General features: G+C 38.7%; 2 protein-coding genes and 1 long non-coding RNA gene across 3 annotated transcripts in view; 1 reads left to right on the top strand and 2 right to left on the bottom strand.

Moving 5' to 3' along the window:
* Positions 1-17,647, bottom strand: part of LOC124265863 (transmembrane channel-like protein) — a 66,699-nt gene extending 49,052 nt beyond the window's left edge. The window contains exon 1 of the mRNA XM_046700712.1: positions 17,568-17,647. The gene's annotated coding sequence lies outside the window, so the exon portion shown is untranslated. The remainder of the gene's footprint in view (positions 1-17,567) is intronic.
* On the top strand, positions 2,040-3,934 carry LOC124265864. The gene is made up of 3 exons (XR_006895564.1): positions 2,040-2,199; positions 3,267-3,330; positions 3,521-3,934. It is a non-coding gene; the product is annotated as an uncharacterized LOC124265864 (long non-coding RNA).
* Positions 10,180-11,313, bottom strand: LOC124265895. Its single transcript, XM_046700747.1, has one exon. It carries the CDS (start codon positions 11,311-11,313, stop codon positions 10,180-10,182), a length of 1,134 nt encoding a protein of 377 aa, XP_046556703.1.
* Positions 17,648-19,044: the final 1,397 nt, after the last annotated feature.

Genomic DNA, 19,044 nt, shown 5'->3' with positions numbered 1-19,044 from the left:
GCACGAACAAACACAGGCGTTCACTACACGCTCTCGCTTCATGAGATATACGACGACAGATGGTTGTTGTCACAACATGTACTCAGTGAGTGTTCAATAGCAAAAAACAGTCAGTAGTTTACAAACTAAATTAAAAAAGCAAGGTTTCTTTTTATCCACTATTATGTATCATTTAGCATGTGTTAAGTTGTAGAAACGCTACACTTCAAAGAGTAAATAAGCACAAGAACTTCCATTTGTTTTCCGTTGTCAGATCACATAATGCCAATGTCATCGCTGGGCGTGGGACGGGAAGTGACTGAAAAGCAAATCAGCTCGGAATAGAAGCTGTTTTTCAAAGACAGGTATTTAACATGAAAGACTAGTGTAAATTTTGCAGTAATAACTTTTTAGTAACGATCGAAATGGGTTGACCAATATGAATAATCTCTCCATATATGCCTATGAGTATGAAGTCAAGTACATGTAATGCCTTGCAATTGGTATTATTGATAAATATAACTTGACAAACGTTCAGCCATTATTTGGGCTGTGTGTAGCCAAGTGGTTAAAGCGTTCACTCGTCACGCCGAAGACCCGGGTTCGATTCCCCAAATGGTTACTATGTGTGAAGCCCATTTTAGGTGTCCCCCGCCGTGATATTGCCGGAATTTTGCTAAAAGCGGGTAAAACTAAACTCACCCACTCACTTCATTATAACCGACACTGTCCATGTATTTCATGCAGCCCCGACTATTTTGCCGTCGCCCATGTCCGTGTATGAACCATACAGAGACACATACAAATTGCATGTTACAATAATGTCAGTAAAAGCTGATATCATCTAAATGCGTTTTCATGCAAGATTAAAGAGTTACAATGCCTTTAATGAGATATGCAAATAAACGATAAGGAGGAATCTCGTAGCATGCTGTTACTCTGTAATCAACGAGTGAGTGACCGTAGTAAAATGAGAGAGCCACGCCACCTGACGATGGTGCCATTATTTTGATTGGTTAATCCTGTCTGATGACGTCGCGCTAAAAATAGATATGGTTGTCTTTAACACAGCTCTAGCTGAACTTGGCAATGCCTGGCGTTTATGTACAGTCTCACCACGTTAACATGCTCGTGTATGCTTATGGGCTATGGAGGTCATAGCAAATTGGTTCAACACTACCGGTACACATCTCTCCCGCCTTGCGCTTGCTTCTTGTACACAGTGGCTATAGGGCAAGTGTGTTTACAACGTTCAGTGAAGTTTTGATTTATCTATATCGCAGAGTGCATAAAGTGAGTTTATCTAACCTATAGAAGCATCAACAATTACTGAGGTTGCAATTAGTTACAAACGGATTCACTATTATTACAACACAAATGTGGTGTAGCTAAATTTAAAAAAAGTAGGTCGCACTAGCCAGTTTGAATTCGAAATCGACGAACGATTGTCAGGTTTGCACAGGCTGAGACATAATGAAAATGACTGTGTCAGCACCCAAGCATATCTTTTTCAACTACCCTTTCACTTACTGCCAGCTTATTTTGCTTTGTCATCAGTCCACGATAAACAAAGCTGTAATACACATACAGGAATATGACTTCCATACTCAAACACCAAACTTATTAAACATTGAGAATATTTTACGTAAACTCAGTGTATACCGCAAACCGATATACAGAGAGATTGTGAATTGCTGAGGCGTAAATCCCTCGCACCCCTGTGTGAATTGTATGGTTGGTAGATGGGTGCGCCAACGTATCATAAACAAACCCTCTGAATTGCTATGATAACGTGTGATCTAGATATCTCTCGCAACGCATTTCACTGGCTCCACAGGGCGGGGCTTTGAGTAACGGTTGGCCGAGTTAATGATAAAGGGGTGATTCACTGACCCATTTAAGGTGACTAGGCTTACACAATGAATGAATGTCACCTCGCCACCCCCCCCTGGCTAACATGAACCCTTCTATTTGTTAACTTATATGAAAGTTTACGCCATTCACTTATCACTCCAGCAGTAGACGTCGGACGTGGGACAAACAGCTTTTTGCCTGTCAGCGTTGACATTGCATGGGAAAACCTGCTTCAAGAGTCATTTTATCAGCGGTCGCGGATCGAGAAGGACGCGTTTTTTTCGAGCTCTCGGGAGACAGATACTTTGTGTCGCTCACAGCTTCTCTCCTACCGTTAGCGAGAGACAGGTGTAGTGTTAAAGCTTGGTATGAATGAATTGTCTCCTTTGCTTTATAAAACTATTGTATTTAACTGTTTTAAGTTTATACATTCCCACTTAGCTACTATATATTGTTTGCAGGTGAGAATTAAATTTTCATTCACCGGCTAGGGAGGCTGACTGATGGTTCTAAACCCGACTGTATGAGAATAATGGAAGTGTACATGTCTCATACGGAGGTCGCTCCCTAGCTCACTTTGAATTGAGTAAGTCATGGTAAATGAGAAAGTGTCTCCGTTCAAATGATGCGAGAACCTGGTCTATTGATGTTCGCAATGCATCTTTGAATAGAGTTACTGAAAACCAGCTCTCAGTGACTAAGGGAATTCTCATTATGATGTGACTCACTCAATAGTGTTAGATTAAAATGTATTTCCTATTCAACCTAAGGTGATGTCTTACAAGTTTTTGTTTTCTATATAACATTCTTATGGAAAGTAAATGAATGAAGTGATAGTTTAAGGGAAATCACTGCATCTTTCTTAAAGGTAATTTGATTATGATTTAATAAGATCTGTCGGCACCGGCTAGGGAGGCTGACTGTTGGTTCTAAACCCGACTGTATGAGAATAATTGAAGTGTTGATTTCTCATATGGAGGTCGCTCCCATAGCTCACTTCGAGATGGGTTAGTCATGGTAAATGAGAGAGCGTCCCCGTTCAAACGATGCGAGAACCTGGTCTATTATGTTCGCAATGCATCTTTGAATAGAGTTACTGAAAACCAGCTCCCAGTTTCTAAGGGAACTCTCATTATGACGTGACTCACTCATTAGTGTTAGATTACTTAACAATTTTAATTTGAATTGATGTACGATTGTCTGGTTTGAACAGTAGACATGGTGAGACATGTCTGAACTAAGTATGACGATAACATTATTAAGGGGAGGGGGTAAAATACTGCTTCTTGTTTTTTCTTTAAGCTATGCTGCTAAATGTTTAATCTTAAAATTACATATAACGTGTGCATATAAACTACATAACATGAACTCATCCTTTAGCACGAGTGTAAAAAAGCTGGCATAAGATTAAAATTTCATTCCATAACCAACAGCTAAACAATTCGGATGTTTTTGAAGAGCTCTCTCACAGAAACAACTGATACCTATCAATTAAAGGTAAGAGCCAGTCTATTTCCTACGATTAGTTTCAACTGAATGTTCAAAATAAGAAATCACATATATCATGTAATGTTTAAATATGTACATCCCTAAGAACTATAATTTCTATGTTTCAAATGTACTTACATAATATTGTTTTGAGTAAAGTGCACATTTTTTTATAAATATATTTTTACATTCCTTTTAGATGGAGCAGAAGCGAGATTTCCTCAGCAAGGTGAAATCCTTACAAGAACTGGAACTATGGGCTTCAAATCACCACTGTGCAAATGATCCCGAAGTGACCCTAAAACGCATTGAACTGTTAGCCACACGAAGTGTGAAAACGTCAGAGCAATGTACTCAACAGCAACCTACACATTCCATGCCGCACCATTGTCATCAGTGTAATCGGAAATTTACACAGAATAAATCTCTTTTGCGTCATGTTCGCACCGTACATAATAACCAACGATTCCAATGTGTGCAGTGTAAGAAGTCTTATTCTCGCCTCGATGCACTTCAAGGCCATAGCTGTCAGCTGTTCACTTTGAAGAGAAAACAGTCTTCATCAGGGCCTGCAGCTAAACGTCCATGTCTGCAGTCAGCGGAAAACCCCCCTCCAGCACGTTTTAACACCTGTAATTGGTGTGGCCACTTCAAGTGCCTACTGCCGGGGAAACTATTTTGTGAATATTGTTCACACAATGGAAGGGAATGTATAAGCTGTCGAAGGCCTCTGGGTGAACGCTTTTTCAGTAATAATGTTCACGAATGTGACTCGTGTGTAAGACGGTATCAAGCCAGGCGCGTTAACCAGTACGGAGGAGGTCAAAGGTCAGCCTTAGAAGGGACGCTGAGGACGACCACACTTACTCCAAACCAAACAAATGATGTAGACATTCTAAAATATCTCGCAGATGAAGAGACAAACATTATCGATATTCTTCATGCGTTTTTGTTGGAGAAGAAAGGTATGAAATGGTTCCTCACCCTCAAGTTAAGTTATATCAAATATGATGAAAATAATCAAAGTCATTTGGCTGAGCCTGTTCTGAGAACAACAAATTTTTGGGTAACAAACTTAGCAGAAATCAGTGACCAGTTAGCCGAGGCTTTCCAAAAGTTGTACTCTTCTGCTCAGGAATTTCAGGCTGAGGGGAGTGGGTGGATCTTAGATCACATCATACACCTTGAAGTGAATACAGCTGAGTATGCTCCTTTGTCCGCGTCCAGTTTCATTCCTTTACCAAATTACTTGAAAAACAAAACTGCTATTTTGAATATTCAAAACAATGATCAGAAATGTTTTGTTTGGTCTATTCTTGCAGCTTTGCACCCATTATCATTCAAAGGTCATGCAAACAGAGTTTCAAAATATGATGCCTATGAATCAGAATTGAACATGTGTGGGATTGACATGCCTGTCCCACTGTCTCAAATTTCAAAATTTGAAAAACAAAACAATATTTCCGTGAATGTGTATGGTTATGAGGAGAAGGATGGAGTGTTTCCTCTACATGTCAGTAAGCTCTTGTGTGATAAAACGGTAGATCTATTACTGTTGAATCAGGAGGAAAAGAGGCATTTTTGCTTAATCAGAAACTTTAGCAGATTAATGGGAGACCGAACAAAGCATAATGGAAGTGCTTTCTACTGTAGACATTGTCTTCACGGCTTCATTCGAAAGGATTTATTAGAAAACCACGCACCCTTTTGCTATGATCATAAAATGCAGAAAATCAAAATGCCCGAGGGGGAAAAAGCATGGGTTAAATTCAAAAACATTCAAAATCAGCTCAGAGTACCATACGTGGTCTACTGTGACTTTGAATGCCTGACGAAACAAGTCTGTGAACAAGAAGCACAGAAATCCCTCTTTACCTCCATCTATCAGAAACATGAACCGTCCGGTTTCTGTTACAAAGTCGTGTCCTCTGATCCAGACAATTACCAACCTGCTGTAGTGTACAGGGGCCCAAATGTTATTGCACACTTCATTGATTGTTTGTTGAAAGAGGAAAAGGTTATTCGTGAAAAACTGAGTGAATCATTTCCTATAGATATGTCAGAGGCTGATGAGAAGGCATATCAGTCAGCTGATACATGTCACATCTGTCATCAAACATTTGGTGAAAATTCGATCAAAGTGAGGGATCATGATCATTTGATGAAAATCCATAATTACCGAGGTGCCGCCCATCAAACCTGTAATCTTCAGCTCAAGTTTAAAAAGAGTAAACAGAAGAAAAGTCAGGATAAGGGTCAAGAGAAGGATGAATTCTATTTGCCTGTCATCTTTCATAATTTATCTAATTATGATTCTCACCTGTTGCTAAAACATTTAGATAAAACTTACAAAGGAAAACTTGAATGCATTGCTCAGAATTTGGAGAAATACATTTCTTTCTCTTTAGGCAGACTGAGGTTTATTGATTCTTTCAAATTTCTTCAAACCTCTCTAGACACTTTGGTCAACAATATGGTCAATGATTGTTCTGACGAAATTGACAAGACAAAGGTTATTAATTTGAATAAATGTAGCGCTAAATTCAATCATTTATTTTGGGAATTTGACAATGATGAACAAAGAAAATTACTTCTGAAGAAAGGGGTTTATCCATATGACTTCATGAATGACGAATCAAAATTCATGCTGAACAATCTTCCAAAACAAAATGAATTTTATAATAGATTGACTCAGAGTTCGTTATCCGATGAAGATTATGTTCATGCCCAGCAAGTGTGGTCCAAATTTCATATACAAAATATGGGGGAGTACCATGATTTGTACATGAAAACTGACGTTTTACTTTTGGCGGATGTGTTTGAAGAGTTTAGAGATATGTGTCTTGAAAACTATGAACTTGACAGTGCCCATTATTATACACTTCCTGGGTTCGGTTGGGATGCCATGTTGAAAATGGGTGAGGTAGAGCTTGAACTCCTGACAGATGTAGATCAGCATCTCATGGTGGAAGCAGGTTTGAGAGGCGGCATATCTTGTATCTCAACAAAATATGCTTCATGCAACAACCATTTGACAAAACTCAAGGAGTTTAATCCTGTTGTCCCGACAAGCTATCTCATGTATTGGGATGCAAACAATCTTTATGGTTGGGCCATGTCTCAAGCCCTGCCTGAACGAGAATTTCATTGGGTGGAGAATGTTGATGAAATTGATGTGATGAGTATAGCCCCTGATGCTGAGTTTGGTTACATCTTAGAGGTGGATCTACAATACCCCTCTCATTTGCATGACCTCCACAATGACTATCCTCTAGCCTCTGAACCCATGATAGTCACTGATGACATGCTTTCTAAACACTCAAAACAACTGAAAGAAGAACTAAACCTGAAGGGGAAAACCCGTGAAAAAACTAGTACCTAACTTGTTTGACAAAAACAATTACGTGTTACACTACAGAAATTTACAATTCTATCTCGATCATGGTATGCTTCTAACTAAAATTCACAGAGCTATTCAGTTCAGACAGACAGCCTGGTTACGCCCCTTCATTGAATATAATACAGAGAAGAGAAAACAAGCTAAAAATGACACAGAAAAAGCCTTTTTCAAACTGTTGAACAATTCTTGTTTTGGACGTTCCATGATGAATGTGAGAAAGCATGTGAATGTTGAGCTGGTGAATTCAGCTAAGCGTCTCAAAAAAGCTTTGTGCCAAGCCTACTTTTGATACCTTTAAAATCTTTAACCCAGATCTGGCAGCCGTTCATTTGAAGAGAGCCAGCCTGACACTCAACCAGCCTGTCTATGCAGGTTTTTCTATTTTAGATCTATCAAAGCTGGTCATGTATGATTTTCATTACAATTTCATTAAACCTAAATATGGGGGAAAATCATTACTGTGCTTCACTGACACTGACTCTCTGTGTTACAAAATAGAAACTCCTGATCTGTATGCTGACATAGGAGAACATAGGCATCTGTTTGATACAAGTAATTATCCTCCAAAACACTCTCTTTTCTCCAAAACTAATGCTAAAGTCTTAGCAAAGTTCAAGGACGAGCTGGGTGGTCATATCATGGAGGAGTTTATTGGACTACGTCCAAAACTATATTCATTTTCTTTTGAACAAGAAGTCAAAGAGAATAAAATAGAAAATGGTCATGACAATGACACAAAAATAGTTATGGCAGAAAAACATACAGCAAAAGGGGTTTCCAAAACTGTCATTAAGAGACAGCTGAGACATGAGCTCTACAAGCAGTGTCTTTTTGACAAAACTCAATTTCGACATGAGATGAACCAAATCAGGAGCTATGAACATCAGCTCTATACAATTGCTGTCAATAAGGTCAGTCTTTCACCTTTTGATGACAAGCGTTATGTACTAGATGATGGGATCCACACACTTGCCCATGGTCATTATAAGATCAAGTCTAATACAAACAGTTAAATCTATCAATAGTGTGTCTGTTTGATGTATGGAAGCCATTTCATACCTAGCTTATTCAAAGTATATACAAATGTATGTTTCTGAATGCAGAACTACATAACCTTTTCACTGATTTGAATTGGATGTAGAGTACCTTGTTATATTTGTATGACTGTACCACAGTGTGTAGGCTATTTAACCTGCACTGGGGAATATCAATATGTCTGTTCTAACAAGAAAGAATAAGACCCTCGTTATTCTGACGTATTTTTCACATTTGTTGTTTGTATCATATCTATGTCAATGTGAATATATTTGAATCCTTGATGTAAACACATCTATGTTATAAAGTTTATACAGATGTTATTTCTATTAACTTACATTGTAGATATGAATAGAATTTTGTAATTATCATACTATGTTTGTGTGTTCATGAAATAAATATCTTAACTTTTATTTAGAATTGTGTTATTCTTTATGAGTGTTGTTATATCTTAGCGAAATTATCAGTGTCATAGCACCCAAGGTTTACTACATCTACATCTATATATATATATATATATATATATATATATAACACGGGCTTATGAACAACTCAACTTAAAAGTTGATTGAGTATGGATCACAAAGGTTCCAATAAATAAAAATAAAAACGACTGTGCGGTGTTATTTACACATTTTAATACATACACAGGGATACACACAAACATACATGTACATTCTTGTTAGTGATTAGATATTCGGTGTACATATGTGTCCTATACAACCACAAGTGTTTTTTCATGAATTATCAAAGTTCATCATCTGAAGGTTCATTGTCAGATTGGTCATCAAGTTCTATATCTTCAACCTCGGACAGGTCCACCTTGGAGAGGATGTCCTTCACTATTGGTTTCATCCACTGACTGATTTTAACATCCATATCTGCATGATCCATGTCAGGGTCCAGACCTCTCACTTTCTCCAAAAGAGGCTTGAAGAGCGGTCCATAACCAAAATAGCTGGCGAACCTGATGGCTCTTACAAGTCTTTCCAAGAATGTCTGTTCCCAACACTTCTTCAGTTTGTTCTCAACCCATCTCTCACTCTTGCCTTTATCTTCGTATTCCTCCTTCTTTCTCAAGATGTCCCCCTTACATGTTTTCAGTGTCTGATCCCACATGTATTCTATACCCTTCACTTCTCTCTCTTTGTCAATACCAGTGACTTTAGATGATTCAATAGGACGTAGGATGTCATCTTTGCTTTCATTGAGGGATTCGGTTTTAGTCCGTTTCCTTAAAGGTTCACCATCATTCTCAGGACACCAAGTTCTTACATGACGCTGGAGGTCGTGATTGTTCTCAAATACAATCCCACACTCGTCACAGGAGGGCATGCTCTCGTCTTCAAGGTTGTCTTCAAGGCTGTCAGTATCAACAGGGTCAGAGATGTTCACCTTTTGAGTGTCTGCTGGCAACTGATTCAAGGACTCGTTTGGCTCCTCTTTTATACTCTTGCTGAATGTCACAAACTGTCTCGAAACTGGCGGTCCTTTTGTCTCCATTTGAGATGGTCCTCTGTCATCTTTTGAGAGTATATTTGGCTGTAGTCGTTCTGATTCGAGGGTAGTGGGTCGTAGATCAAGTGTCAGATTGCCATAAGGTTTGTGAACAGCTGTTTCATACAGTGACATAAACCTATCAGTATTGTTTGGGAAAATGCGTCTAGCAAACAGTTGAACTTGTAGTCTATCCACTGGGGAATTAAATAGAGTCACATAGTGGGAATTCAGAGCGATGTCACGTGACTCCTTCCCCCGCGGAAATAAATTTTGTAGCAGCAGAAAGACAATAACATTTTTGTGATGAGAAGTTCGTGTAAATAACTGACTGACACGTTTATCATCCTTAGCTTCACACATCATGTCATCCAACACCATCATGTTGTTATTTCTAGCATCCAAGTAGGTATCGTCAAGTACATTGTAGGGAAGTCCTTTCACAAACTTCACATGGGGCAACTGTTCACTGATCACCTGGTACAGGGGCTGCCATTGGGTATAGCACCAGACAATGTGATTAGGTGTTGGCTGTATACATCCCTTCATGAGAAGGTTGTAGATAAACATAGATTTACCACTGCCAGTAGGACCCACAACAACTGCATTAGAGGGGATGGTAAACTTGAAATGTTCTTTATCATTGAATTGATTGTGGTTTCGCTGTTGCTTATGCATTGAGTTATGCGGCGGCGACGGTAATTGTGTCTGCGGCGGCGGTAATTGTGTCTGCGGCGGCGGGGGTAATTGCGTCCGTGGCGGCGGCGGCGGCGGCGGCGGCGGTGGATTTTCATAATCAATAATGTGCTTATGTCTCCTGTGTCTCAGCATAACATCCTTCCTTGAAAACCGTCTCTGACAATCGGGACATGTTGCTTCCATGGTGGTTCTGTATCCAATGAGAAGTGCATCACATCTATCCTTATTTATACACCCTGGAGGTCCTGCTCTGGGATCCAGCTGTTAAATTTCTTAGGATAACCCATCCATTTAACATACACCTCTTTTCTACCAGCTCTCTTCCTCTTCTTCAAGACTTTGTCTACACGCCACATGGTGTCTGCAGACTTATAGACTTTCTGAAGTTCATTCGCATAGAAGGAACCAATGACATGATCTCCTGCCATATCCTTGACTTTATAGACTGGTATCCCATCCCTGAAGTACCGTCGGCTAATAATGAATATTTCCTCTGTCCATTTCTCCTGATAGTCACGTTGAAAGACATGTCTCAAATGTGACAGTCGCACCTGATCCCCTTCTTTGAATTTAAAGGCTTTCCGTCTTCTTTCATTCATCTTCTCTGATTTGGGTTTGACTTGTTTGTGCAGTGGATCAACGTACTGTTCTTTCCAAACAATTGGTTCATTGTTTTTGTTGATATCAGCAGGTGCCCGTTCATTCAGTGATCTGTGGGGTCTGTGGTTGTAGTTCCTTACAAGATCTTGTAAAATATGAAGATAGTGGTATGTTTGCTTGTATGTAAAGTATCTGTACATGGTTGTCTTGAGAGTCCGTATGACTCTCTCTGCATAAGATGCTTTGGTTTCATTCTGAGTGACATAGTAGGTGATACCCTTGCTTTTAAAATAAGATCTCACTTTCTTGTTATCAAATTCGCGACCCTTGTCAGATCTTATAATCTGTGGAAGAGTAGCACGAGAAAATATTTTCTTCAGTGCTTTGATGACTGCATCTGGTGTTTTATCTTTAAGGGGTTCCACCCATAGAAACCGTGTAAATACATTGATGGCTATTAGCAAGTATTTGACTCCATCATTGTCAGAGGCTATGTTCGATACATCGGCTAGATCTAAGTCCCAACGTGAATCCAAACCTGTTGAGATCACTCTGTTGCGTTTGAACTTGTATCTCAATGGACGTTGTAGAGAATAAGCATCCTGATTAGCTAACCACTTCTTGATCCGATGTAAACCTATATTAGTTTTTCCTTCCCTTTTCAAGATGTAATATAATTTTGATGGACCCGAGAAGGATGCTGGATGGTTGGGATTAAAGTAAATACTGGACAAATAGTCCTCCCATCCTTCAGCTGGCATGATTACGTGTTAAATGAAGTAAAAGAATACAAACCCCATATTTATAAGCTAACACTATAAGTACTTTCTCGACTCTCCATAGTCACCCGGCATGTTAACCCTTTCAAGTTGATCATGATGTTACCTACTTCTCATTGAAAGAATGTAGTCCTATTAAAAGCTACGGGGGGTTTCCCACGTATTGCCCAACCCTTAGAAACAAACGTGTACCTATTTTTAGCGCGACGTCATCAGACAGGATTAACCAATCAAAATAATGGCACCATCGTCAGGTGGCGTGGCTCTCTCATTTTACTATCATCAGACATGAACAATTTATATGATTTAAATAAATATAATAATATGTGCTCATGAAGTTGTCAATGCCTCCCTTCACGTCTTCAGTCAGTGACACGCACCGCAAGATGTTAACGGTGAACGCGCTGCGAATGTTCTGAAGCATGTGCACGTGAGTGTGTGGGATGCACGAGCAGTGTATCCGTGCTCTACATGCTATGTAACGGTTCTGTCTACTACAGACAGACAACACGTACTTATAATAGATCGTCCATACAAGTAAACTGTGAGCTTCCTCCGATGATAACGAGTCCCAGTGTACCAACTTGATTTTAATGCATACTATGATTTTGCTTGCTTGGTTCCTCATTTCATTAAAATGCACATACGAATACACATTTGTTTGCATCTCTTACCAGGTGTAATCTTGAATACGAGTGGACGTTGCTTAGCATAGCATTGACTACATGCATAATACGTTGTGTAGTATATGTGCAACATATACAGTATTGCAGTATGCATATTACAGTAAGGGCTGGACAGAAGGGCAAATAAAATATCGGTCTGTGATTGTGATACAGACTGGGACAAGGTATGGAAAACCAACAATTTGGACTACAGACCATTGTTTGGGTCTTTTAATTGTAAATATGATTCAAATAGCTTAACCTAGATTTCAATATCCTCGAATGTACATTTGGTTGAAACTGGAAAATATACATACGCTCAATCACAAGTGTCTCCAGGTCACGGAGAATCATTGGTGTTGTGTAGGGGCTCGTATTGCAATTCTCGTATTGCATTTGCATGTGTTGTTGACGCGGCATGGACGCCTTGTAACATCACTATTTGATTATGATTCACAAACACATGCTCATGATATGGTCGGAATCATGCCACGGATTAGCAGATATTTATCATGAAAACAGGTTTTTATGTAGGTGGCTTGAAACTTGCTTTTACAAAGGCCAATAGATTCGATCACAATACTTTTCGTTTTACAACTTCTTTTCTCTTAACATGCTGACCTCAAAACTGATTTAAATTCTAATCGCTGATTAAAGAGTAAGACAATAAATAGTATGCCAAATTATCGTTACCATGACAACCCTGTGATATTTCACCTTATGTAAGAGAGTAATAAATACGATGCTAGGTATGACAGTACTACTGCAGCTGATAGTGTCTGTCGTAAATTTTAATAAGTTGCTTCAACGCTATCACTAATCACTGGGTATGTATACAATTACATGTATATGTGTGATGGAGGAGATCTTGCGTCGCTAGTTTTCTCAATAATCTGAATACATGTATGTAGCGTGAAACCAGTAGATACCTATAGAAGAAAGTGTTTGCCCTACCTGTAACAACGATGTCCCTTGTATATAGAAAGGATATAATATGGGGATGAATGGCATGTACTTTTATCTTGGCCCGTTTATGAAGATAAATACTGCGATCTTTCACAATAATCTCTCTGGCTATCAGATTGAGGGTACTTTTTAAACATAACTGGTATTTCAATTATTGTATTTATACAGTAACATTCTTCAAACGTTCTCCACATACGTCCGTCAGATACATCGCGCACTACCCCTTTCTCTTTTGATCTCTCAAACGACTGTTACAAGTTCGGAGAATCTTGGTCAAAGTTGAAACGTCTTAAGACTATTCCCTACTATTCTATAACATGCACATTGTACCTAAAATGGGTAGAGCTTCCGTTCGGGGGAATATCAGGAGGACAGCGATACACTTGTCTCCAATGTTGTAGAAGACACTCCACTTACTTAGGAAAACAATAACCCAATGAGATATTGCATTCATGTTGGATTCAATTTTTTCGGCCCCTATCAGATGTGAACTTGAACATGCAAGGTATGCGTCTATGTCAGACTAAAGGTCTAAGAGTTGTTTAGCAGCACTGGGGCGTAATAGTCATATAGGCCTGCTCCAAACAACTGAATATATATCTTTTGAGAAGGACTTCTCCGACGGGTAAAGGTACAGCAATGCAACATTACGAAAAATCTTTTTTTTCACTATTTTTCATTTCATGTCTCACAGAAAATATAATTTGATGGGCGAGAGTTTTTAATATCGTTCTAACTTAGTCGAATTAAGTCAAAGTGAGCTGATATTTGTGTCATGATGCTTATAAACATACACTCATTCATTTACAACCTCCAAAACATGAATTCTGAGCGAAATTAAACATTCTCGCCCATGGGCCAACATATTTTTCGCCCATGGGCGAGATTTTTTAATATCGCCCTAAGTTAGTCGAATTAAGTCAAAATTAGTTGAATTTTGTGTCATGATGCTTATAAACATACACTCATTCATTTACAACCTCCAAAACATGAATTCTGAGCAAACTTAAACATTCTCGAGCGAGTTTAAATCTAAAGTTTTCGCAAAAAAAAAATTTCATTTTTTCATCCTTGGCATATATTCCTAACACCTGCATGTTTAATTTGGTCAAATCACTTGTCAGAAAGTACCCACAGTGCGGAGAGTTTCTGGACTTTTGTGAGTCCAGAATTAAATTGTGACGTGTTAATGACATTTGTTATACTGTTAACACAGAGATGGCTAACAGGTGGCAAAGTCTTGCCGCCATCAGTAACATTTGAAACAGATACAAAATATTCATTTAATGTTTGAGCTTTATCCAAATCTGTAAAAACTGAAGGTATCCCAGAATCATCAGTGACAAGAAGGGAGTGGGCCCCGATGAAGTACTAACCACCTGATTGAGTAGACTGAGGTGATAAATAGTTATCAAAATTAGAATAAAGGTTCCCTTGGCTATTCTTTTCAGATTATTTACTTTATTCCTTTGCTTTTTGTATTTAAATAGCTCAGAAATATTCAGAGATCGAAATGCTTCTTTCCTTAGACGTTCTCATTCCTTTTAAGTATGTTACGAGGGGCGTTGAAAAAGTAGTCAAACTAACTATATTCTCGATGTCCAATGTTTGAAAAAAGCTTCCATTTTATTTTGAAGGAATCATTAGCAAAGTCATATCCAAAATTTCATGTGGGTAATGTGGTTAACGAGATATTAGTCATCACAACATTGGGGTATTATGTTTCTTGCAAATTTGCAGAAAATGGAAAACGATCTCCCATTTGGTATCTAGTAATAGTAATAGTCCGCTTATATGGCGCTCACATCCAGGCACATTGCCTGCTCACGGCGCTACGTACATTACTATCCCCGATCATAGGACACTATCGTAGTTTACGATACTTTTTCAACTCCCTGGGGACTGTACAGCCATGCTGCATGTTAGGCGCAATGAACTAAACACTCACATTGCCAGCACATACTCACGGGTACCCATTTTACAGCTGGGTGAACTGAGAGAGTGTAGATCTAAGTATCATGTCCAAGGATACTACGCAAATGTGCCATCTCGGGAACCGAACCTCGGTGCCTCCTCGAAACAGGGCCTTCAGCGTGATAGGCAGACGCCTAACAACTGCACTATTGCGCTATCTCTTGGATAATGGTATATCCTCAGATAGTATCATATAAAATATGTTCAGCATGGTATTGGATGACTTCCCGTCATCATCAACATTCAAAGATTTGGATTGCTTGATTTACATTTAGACGGGGACTGGTTTTTTAGGACACCCTCATTTTAAATTTTCAAAAACATTGTGTCCAAATATCATGTCAACATATTGAGAGCTGACACTTGTGTGACCATTCAGTATTTAGTTTGAACCCTTGACACCATGTATGAATAAGTGAAAACTTTAGGATGAGTTATATCCTTATGATGACGTCAACTGAAAGGGGGTGGGTACTGTCTCCAAAACAAGCCCTTTCAGTAAACATGAAGGGGGAGTCACTTGAACAAGCGATTATAGTTTAAAATTGCTTTTTTTGTGCAGTTTAATATCTATCTTTGACTTTTACCAACATCCAACATGTTTTTGCATATTGTGTTTCAATTGGTGTTGGGGGATTCCCGCCAATACACCTTGATATAAAATTGGATCAAAATCTATTAATTCTTTCCTGAGTTCGCGGCTACCAAGCTTGGCATGTGCAAAACTGTTACACCTTCGCTGTGACCTTTAAAATGACCTCAAGGTCACTAAATTCAAGTGGTGTCGGTAAATCTCGTCAATAAACCTTGGTACCAAATTTGAACAAAATCCATCATTTCTTTCTCGAGTTCTTTCAGTAAACCGAAGGGGGAGTCATTTGAACAAGCGATTGTAGTTTCAAATTGCGTTTTTGTGCAGTTTAATATCTAAGTTTGATTCTAGCCGACCTCTACCAATCTCAAACATACAAAAAATGTTCCTTGCATATTTTGTTTCCTGTGTTTAATTTGTGATGCATTTCATTGCTAGTCAGCTAGGCTATTCCATTTGTCCGAACCACAACATACGGAGACAGATCATTTAGCAGACCGGGTGCTGTACTCTGGAATTGATTACCTGAAAATGTCAGAAAACGGAAAATATCAACTGTTCCCGATCTTGTCGCAAAACCATCCTCTTCAAACGAGCATTCGACTAAGCGCACATGAGCAGGACTCTGGATATGTAGCGCTATACAAATGTCTAACTTGATTTGATTTGATTTGATATACCCGTTAGAAACCCACCCCACTTTATATTTATACATATCAAAACCTTAAAAGATATTTGCGAAAAGACATGATACAGAGGACAGTAAGAGATTTTATATCGATTATATATCAGGACGAATATCATTTTCGTCATTTGGCTAAGATTTGTCAGTTCTTTCTTGGGTTATCGCGCTAACAATCTGTATATTGGCAAAACCCTCAGATTTTGCTGTGACCTTGAAAATTATCTCAAGGTCACTCCATTTCACTTGTGTCGGTGAATCTCGCCAATATACCTTGGTACCAAATTTGAACAAAATCCATCATTTCTTTCTTGAGTTATCGCCCTAACAAGCTTATTTGATGTATGAAATGCAACGAAAAACAAACACCCACGTATTTACGAGTGATTAAAACTGTTATTACAATTTACGTAAATATTTATTACATTTTACCGCAACGAAAATTATTACAATTTACGTCAATTTTTATTACAATTTGCGTATTACAATTTACGTCAATTTTTATTACAATTTACGTCAAGTTTATTACAATTTGCTGCAAGTATTACAATTTGCGTTTTTATTACAATTTACGTCGTAACAGGCAGTTTTAGATTTTGTCTGATCATCTAGAAAATATGATGTAATTTAGACATATTTAGTTCTGTGATTTTAAATCAATGTAACGCTCTGTCATTTTAACCTACTGCTTTTTTAATGAATGAGTATTTCATGTTTCAGAAATGGAAGTGATTACTTAAGGGTTTAATCCGTAAAATGAAGCTGAGGTTATTTTGTATATGTATATGTGAAGCCAAATGAATATAAATAGTGCTGACGTCTCTTTAATGTTATCTAAACGATTCCTTTTGGCGATGTAATAAACTGTGATATAATAATCAAGGTTATGTGTTGGGCGCAAATAGGCCTCATATTGGCCCACGTCGCCCTAAAACTATAAAACCAACCAAGATTAAATTTGGAATTTAAACCCACGATCATCGTATCGTGACACATGCAAGGGAAGCAACTCGGCGTTCAGTGGATGCACTCGCGTGACTCGGATGACAGCCAATTTGTCATCTGTAAGTGACAGTATTGTTTGGGTAAACACACCACATTAGGAATCGACACAGCCATTTCTCATTGTATAATTTCATCTATACATAAAAGCACATTTTTGGTCATTGCAATAGGATTACTTGTTTCGAAACAAAGATCAGACTGACGGTTAGCTTAGAGAATATAATGGGTAGTCCCTGGACGAGACCAATGTCACCGTGCTTATCACAAAAGAACAATAATCGTGGAAATTCACAGACAATGGGAAAGAACATATATCTGATAAATCTAGTGACATAACCAAAATAGTACTTACGGATATTTAAGTCAGAACAACATAATATCACATTAAACTTCCATTTGTTATCGATATGTCACCTCGGGAGTAAACGTCATGGGCGTCATGTGATACAGCTTGTTATCAGATAGATACCGATATGGCATTGTACTGACAGTGTGACTTCGACATAACATCAAACCTCTTTATACCGCTCGGGTACATAAAACACTTATTCGGATAAACGTTGCTTGGGTTCCACTATTTAATGCTTTTTTGTTTTACGGACTTACCCTAAACCAATTAGCTCGAAATAATTTACGAACATTTAAATACCAACTTTTTGAAAGTTGTTTGAGTCGACTGTTTTAAAAACGCCAAGACCGCCTCCGTGGTGTAGTGGTTAGAGCGTCCGCCCGGAGAGCGGAAGGTCGCGGGTTCGATCCCCGACCGCGTCATACCAAAAGACGTTAAAATATGGTACTTGTTGGTCCCTGTCTGGCGCTCGGCATTAATGGGTACAACAAGGACTGGTCGGCTCGGAGTCAGTATAATGTGTCTGAGTGGGGTATTCATGCTTCACTGCGGCATGGCATCTCAGTGGGCTAGCACTATAAAACCAGCTTAAGTCTGGGCTAGTACAAGCAGCCACACATACAAATACACACGCATGCACGTCGTCATATGAGCGAAATATTCTCAAGCACGACGTTAAACCCAATTTCACCTCACCTCACCTAAAAACGCCAAATCTGCTGAAAGTACAGTATGATTACAAGTTAAACAGAAAATGAATAGGTATTTAATTGGTTCAAAGAATAATTTAATCTCTCCATGACGTGTTTGCAGCTGCTGAAGATTACATCCTGTAGAGATTACATTTCAGTTGCTGTTGATGAAACCATTCAGTTGATAAATAATTATGATATGATTATAATAACTGTTCACGTACGAATAAAATACAATCTTTTTAACCATGATTTAAGACTGCAATTTGCACTTCCATTCGGTCTAATTCGTAAACAGAATCGAAGACCGAAAAACTCATTTAGATACAGATTAGAAGTGCTCCCCAGATACCAATGTTGGTCGTTAAAGACGACTTTATAGCTCGTACGGTCTGTTTGGAGACTTGTTTGTTTGTTTTTTGGTGTTTGTTTGTTTGTTGGTTGGTTGGCCTCACTCAGCAATATTTCCGCTACATAGTGGCTGTCTGTAAATAATCAAGTCCGGACCAGACAATCCAGCGAGCAACAGCATGAGCATCGATCTACGAAACTGGGAACCGATGACACGTGTCAACCAAGTCAGCAAGCCTGACCATCCGATCTCGTTAGACGCCTCTTACGACAAGCATCGGTTGCTGAAGACCAATTCTAACTCGGATCCACTCGGGAAGGATAAAATTTAAGGCTCACTGAGGGTCCTTGTAAATCGACGGCGTGGATTGTTGTTCACAGGATTGTCATGTCCAGACTCGAATATTTTTAACGGTTCCTCAAACATTTTTGTGATA

The sequence above is a fragment of the Haliotis rubra genome, unplaced genomic scaffold, assembly GCF_003918875.1.
Source record: "Haliotis rubra isolate DU_JTF1 unplaced genomic scaffold, ASM391887v1 Scf122, whole genome shotgun sequence".
NCBI lineage: Eukaryota > Metazoa > Mollusca > Gastropoda > Lepetellida > Haliotidae > Haliotis > Haliotis rubra.
This window is presented reverse-complemented; position numbering and strand designations above follow the sequence as displayed.